The 6,146-nt window shown below is 40.5% G+C and overlaps 3 protein-coding genes across 5 annotated transcripts in view; 1 reads left to right on the top strand and 2 right to left on the bottom strand.

Annotated features, from left to right (window-relative positions):
* LOC111244025 (histone H3) overlaps positions 1-2,112 on the bottom strand; it is a 21,302-nt gene extending 19,190 nt beyond the window's left edge. For all 3 annotated transcript variants that reach the window (XR_015321301.1, XR_015321300.1, XM_022790555.2), the window contains exon 1: positions 1,668-2,112. Coding sequence is in view for 1 of the 3 variants with exons in the window: in XM_022790555.2 (XP_022646290.1) it covers positions 1,689-2,099 (411 nt within the window). In the remaining 2 variants the exon portion in view is untranslated. The remainder of the gene's footprint in view (positions 1-1,667) is intronic.
* Positions 353-1,418, bottom strand: LOC147757882 (histone H2A). The gene has a single exon (XM_086980348.1). The coding sequence runs from the start codon at positions 1,410-1,412 to the stop codon at positions 1,035-1,037; it is 378 nt and encodes a 125-aa protein (XP_086836474.1). The 5' UTR covers positions 1,413-1,418; the 3' UTR covers positions 353-1,034.
* Positions 2,113-2,808: 696 nt separating the features above from the next.
* On the top strand, positions 2,809-3,476 carry LOC111244023 (histone H4-like). The gene has a single exon (XM_022790553.2). The coding sequence runs from the start codon at positions 2,828-2,830 to the stop codon at positions 3,188-3,190; it is 363 nt and encodes a 120-aa protein (XP_022646288.2). The 5' UTR covers positions 2,809-2,827; the 3' UTR covers positions 3,191-3,476.
* Positions 3,477-6,146: the final 2,670 nt, after the last annotated feature.

A 6,146-nucleotide genomic window follows, 5' to 3' on the forward strand; every position in this document is an offset into this window, starting at 1 on the left:
TATTCCTTGAAAACGTCATCCGTGACGCTGTCACCTACACCGAGCACGCCAAAAGGAAGACTGTCACCGCCATGGACGTCGTCTACGCCCTCAAGAGGCAGGGACGTACCCTTTACGGTTTCGGCGGCTAAACAACAACTTGCCCTATCAAAAAACAACGGCCCTTTTCAGGGCCACTAAATCCAACGAGGTCGAAAACGTTTAAGCAAACTGACCTAATTTTATTGATGTCGTTTACACAAGGCCTCACAATATGTTAAAAAATATTAGCATCGTTATTAAAGAAGATCAGAGTCGAATAGCACACGACCATCGCATCAGAAACGTATTAATATTCATGAATCGACGAATGTGTCAAATAATCAGGCAAGATTGTAAAACCATGCAACCGCTAATTCAGCGAAGTTAACTAGAGACTTTTAGAAGTGGTTTTAACAATAGACCTACCAACGCTTCTCGTATATCGATCTCTATCGTCGCTCACGAAAATGAGCGATTTAAATTTCTTTTTTTGTAATTAAACGTGGATCTTCGATGGCGATGCGATAATATTTAAATACATAAACTAGTGAAAAAAATTGCGGACGATCAAATTAACCGCTAGTAGTCGGTTTAGTGTTAAACAATAGCTGTAGCGGAATCAAAAAACATTATGAAAGTCAAAGCATACCCTTCTTATTGTCCTAAATTAGAGTGCAAACACTGTTGAAAAGTACAGCTTCTGTGGCCAACTCAACAACAGTGAGTTACGTGTTCCGCGCCAAAAATTTTCTGACACAATCAAAAGAATAAACATTTGCCCGCTGAAATCGAGACTTTCCCTTCTAAGGCTTTTATATCTGTGCGTGGGCAAACGTACGCTTTTAATAGATGTATAGATCACCGAAAATTCCTAATCGTTTTTTTAATCGAGCCTAGATTCGACTGCATATATATGTATATATTAAAAATACATTTAAAATTGTTTTCAGCGTTTGATCCCTTAATATATGGTGGCCCTGAAAAGGGCCGTTTTTTCAATGACGGCGAGTAATTTAGGCCTGGGCCTTCTCGGTCTTCTTGGGGAGGAGGACAGCCTGGATATTGGGTAGGACGCCACCCTGGGCAATGGTCACTCCTGAAAGAAGCTTGTTCAACTCCTCGTCGTTACGGATAGCTAACTGAAGGTGACGGGGGATAATCCTAGTCTTTTTGTTGTCACGAGCAGCGTTACCGGCCAACTCAAGGACCTCAGCAGCAAGGTACTCAAGAACGGCAGCTAGGTACACAGGGGCGCCCGCTCCAACTCGCTCAGCATAGTTGCCCTTGCGAAGCAGACGATGGATACGACCGACGGGGAACTGAAGTCCTGCCCGCGAAGACCTGGTCTTAGCCTTCGTTTTTGACTTTCCTCCCTTTCCGCGACCAGACATGATGACGTTCAGATCATTTTTTCCAAAACACTATTTCATTCAAATTAAGCAGCTTTAATATTGATGACGCCTTGCGGTGGACTGGAAATTTGCCCGCAATATATTGAGCAGACATATCCATCACTCATCTATAAACTACCAGTTACTTAATATGTAAATGGTCTGCAAAAGTATATTTAATTATTTGAGAATGCACAGTAAAGTGCATGATCTTCTGGATGTTGGTGGCCCTGAAAAGGGCCGTTTTTTTCTTACTGAAGTAAAGATTCCAGTAACTTAAGCGCGCTCTCCGCGAATACGACGAGCCAGTTGGATGTCCTTAGGCATAATGGTGACACGTTTGGCATGGATGGCGCATAGATTGGTGTCCTCAAAGAGACCGACCAGATAAGCCTCGGACGCCTCCTGGAGAGCCATGACCGCCGAGCTCTGGAAACGCAGATCGGTTTTGAAATCCTGAGCGATCTCGCGCACAAGACGTTGGAAGGGCAGCTTGCGAATGAGAAGCTCAGTCGATTTCTGGTAACGACGGATCTCACGGAGAGCGACGGTACCAGGCCTGTAACGATGGGGTTTTTTTACACCGCCTGTAGCTGGAGCCGATTTACGGGCAGCCTTGGTGGCCAGCTGCTTACGGGGGGCCTTTCCGCCAGTGGACTTACGAGCGGTCTGCTTGGTACGCGCCATTTTTGACCGTCTGTTAACAGCAAATGTTGAAGACAGAGCTCGGTTTTGGACTTATATAGCGTTTAGGAAAGGGGAGTTCGATAAATGGGCAACGCCCTCTAGCGGGACGCCGCTGAAAGAAGCATCCGATCATATTCACCTGAGAGTTTATATTGACTATGGCAATTAACCTGAAGGTCCGATAGAAAATGTAATTTAAAACAAACATTAATTAATTTTTATATGATCTGTGTATGCATTTTTATGATTTGACATGAAAAGATAATTTTACACAGGTTTTAATAGACATATGTCATGCAACTTCATTTTCCGATCTGTTACTACTGATATACTGTTAATCGGTACACAAAGGATAAAAACCTTGCTAAGACTGTCACGAAAACACGGTTTTATGTTCTTCTGTCTACCTATATTTTTTGTAGCATATAGATCCACAGTAAGCATGCAATTAAATGAGCCCATTGCTCTAAATTTCCCGACAAATGGAATCCACCTGTTGAATCCATATACACCAATACATTCTAGAAACCTAATGGTGATAATTTTAAAACCGAATAAATGTTCTCCTTGGTTCTAGTGCCTTTTTAAACAACAGACATTTGAAGCCCTTAGAAGAGGAAGATAAGCTATTGATGCTCGTGATTGGCGCCATTGAGGGGTCTGCAGGTTAGCGATTACAGCGCCAGCACATCTAGTGCCTTTGCTGGCTGTAAATAAGAGCCCTGCAAATGGACTCGGCACTCTATTTTTTCAGCTTGTTGAGAACGAATCCAGCCTTAATGTCTGGACGTGGCAAGGGAGGTAAAGGACTCAGAAAGGGAGGCGCCAAACGTCACCGTAAAGTTCTTCGTGATAACATTCAGGATATCACCAAGCCAGCCATCCTTCGTCTCGCTCGCCGTAGCGGTGTCAAGCCTATCTCTGGTCTGATCTACGAAGAGACTCGGGGTGTCCTTAAAGCATTCGTTGAAAACGTCATCCGTGACGCTGTCACCTACACCGAGCACGCCAAAAGGAAGACTGTCACCGGCATGGACGTCGTCTACGCCCTCAAGAGGCAGGGACGTATCCTTTACGGTTTCGGCGGCTAAACAGGAGAACGAGCCTTTGGCCACTGCGATCCCACACCAGAGATAAAAAAGGGGTCTTTCTAAGGTCACCGAATCTTACGAGATCAGAAATCATTTAAGCAGGTTGACTAATTAATTTTTTTAAAGTAAAAATGAAATGCTTAGTAGTGAATATCTCTGTTCTATACAGATATGATATTGGTATTCACTGTAAATAATAGCTTCGGTTTAATCATTCTAAACCGGAATGCCAATACAAGCGTGATTATGAGTTTGTAACGTTATTAAATGCATATGTAAAAGATGATTCAAGTATTTTTCTTTAGTCTTATTATGATCTACCTTTAGTCTTTTATTAGATAAATATTTCATTTTATCGGTACTATGTTTACGACAAAAATATTTTTCTGCTTTACGCCTTCTATTTAAGCCGTCGTAAATTAGTTAAGACGGCCGGCTCTTCCATCACGCCACGAAGTTTGTCTACGCCCGGATTCAAGGCTAGCTCACCTCACGTGTCCCTAACTTAAGTAAGCAAACATGTTACCTACTCCACCATTTTACGAGAACTGGTAATGACAAAAACGGGGCATTTCGAGAATTTCTAAATGGAATTGGCGCGGTCTAGGTTATGCAAGCTCGTGCTCAGAGGCCTGAACGGTTTCTTCTAAATCTCTTTTTCCTCTTTTTTTATAGATGTCTGTACTTAATACTCTACTCTTTTGCAATACTTGCGCCAGTGTTGAACAGCACTATACCATTCCTTCGTCGGTAATGTTATTTGTAAAAACGATGACAAAGTACTGACTGCGCAATTTATAAAATTATACAGTGGTTGTTGCAATATTTAAATGCTCTGTTTTATTTAAATAAGTTGGCATTTATTTTCATGCTAATTTAGAGTAAATTATATATATATATATATATATATATATACATATACATATGTGTATGCTGTGAATGTGTGTGAAACAGTAGTTGCAATACGCCAGGGCCCGCCGAGGTCTATTGCCTTTTGTTCAACAATGAGAGGTAAAGACGCACTTCTCTGGAGGTTCAACGAAGATAGCCCATATCGAATGTCGTTAAATTGCATCCGTAAAGTATGTGAATAAATAAACATAGTCCTTCCTAATGATTGAAGTGAATGAAGTGGTGAATGAAGTTTTTGGCACACAATCTGACCACATCAGACCCTTGATCACGTAGTAGATAACGAGTTGGTCATTTAAATTTAGGAGCGCGTAATGCTCGAAGTTCGAATCCTTATATCAACACATTTTGTTTCGTGATGAGAGCCAACAGTCTAAACTAATGCTTGCGGCTAAAGTAGCGGACCTAAAATACAAAAAACGTTTTTTACCATCCGACTAAGTTAACGAGGAACCGCCAGGGGGTTGTGCTTGGATCGGCATTCATTCAAGTAATGTTTGCATACCGGAACATTAGGAGAGTTGACTTCGAGGGACAGTTCGTAGACCGAGTCTTTGTGTGTATTATGCTGCTAGACTTTATATTTGGAAGGCTGTTCAACAATTGAAGATACTGCCTTCGCTGCAGCAAAAAGTTAATGACAATATACTTACGTGCGCCGTTCCTTCTCAAGCATTTTTCATCAATTCTCTCGCGTATATACTCTTTCATCTGTTTCTAGTTGAACCTGGCTTCTCTTCTTGGCGGAATCAACGTTATTTTACGTATTGATCTACTAGATTGATTATTAATGACTTTTGTTGTTAGTATCTGACGAACGAGAAGTTATGGAAAGCTATGATTTGTAACTATAGCTTACTTTGGCTATCGTCTACTAACATCGTTCATGGATCCGGCAAAACGTTATCCAAAATCGAATGAACCATGTGAGGTAGAAGCAGTGGTTGCTGTGCTAGATCTTTTAAGCATTCATTTAGCATTATAGGTATAATTTACCATGAAAGGTTAATTTTTAACAATTTTTTTTTTATTTACAGTAATTTAGTTTTCCTCATTGAACTAAGTAGCCCGTTAAATTTATTGGGCCTTTCCGATCATGCGCGCGTCCTTAATCAATCATTCACTCTTTTACTGTTGATTGATGGCAAATGTACACCGCGGCGAATGTGAAAGTCGGTAAGGCCGTTTTCACCGTTAAGTGCACTATAAACATAATTAGAACTTACCGTTACAAATAGTTTTAACATTTCTCATATAGCAATTATCGCATTAAAAGTAGGGTAAACAATCATGTTTATTGAAATACCGTACGTATAAACTATTTTAACGAATGATCATGCATATCGACAAGATGTTTCTTATAACTGATCAGAAAATCTAACTATATAATAGAAACAGGAGACTGTAATGGCTATCAATCGACTCAAAAGCCCTCCATTTTAGCTTACATATTTGCTCTTTAGCCTATAAGGCTAAGAAGAACTACTTAAGGGCTACGTAAGTTCAAGCAAATTTATTCTATTGCTACATTTTGTATGCCTGAGATGCCTGTCCTCAAATCTCAAGTCAAACGTATATTTGGAACGTTCACTTTCTACCCTGATCTCAGTTTTTTTTCATTCAGTAGTATAATCTTTTTCTAAACGTAGTTTGATCTCAAAGAACTGCTTAAATCTAGTTAATGACAATCGTATATTAAGAACATAATTTACAAATACGTAACCATTTGTTTACCGGGAAACACTGCGCGAGGTAACATTAAATTCGGAGTTTATTGTTAAAGAGTTGGCGCCAAAGGATCATTCTTAGATGTCGCTGCAGGCACTGTTCGTCCGTCTTCTCTCTCATTTAAGGGCGCGTTTAAATTGAATGTAACACTGTTTGTGTGTAATCGTCGACCCATATAGAAACTGACAACCGAGATCAGTGTTCAGCATTCGTTGTTTATAACCAATCAAAGATAGCGCGTACTGAGCAGACAGCACATAAATCTACCATTGGAAAAGATCCTTGTAAGCAGCTAACCGCAAAGGCTGCTCGTAAA

The sequence above is a fragment of the Varroa destructor genome, unplaced genomic scaffold, assembly GCF_002443255.2.
Source record: "Varroa destructor unplaced genomic scaffold, Vdes_3.0 BEIS01000002.1, whole genome shotgun sequence".
Taxonomy (NCBI): Eukaryota; Metazoa; Arthropoda; class Arachnida; order Mesostigmata; family Varroidae; genus Varroa; species Varroa destructor.

What these genes read in the sequence shown, in the direction of transcription:
- LOC147757882 (XM_086980348.1), bottom strand. Translation starts at nt 1,412, where the DNA reads ATGTCTGGTCGCGGAAAGGGAGGAAAGTCAAAAACGAAGGCTAAGACC.
- LOC111244023 (XM_022790553.2), top strand. Translation starts at nt 2,828, where the DNA reads ATGGACTCGGCACTCTATTTTTTCAGCTTGTTGAGAACGAATCCAGCC.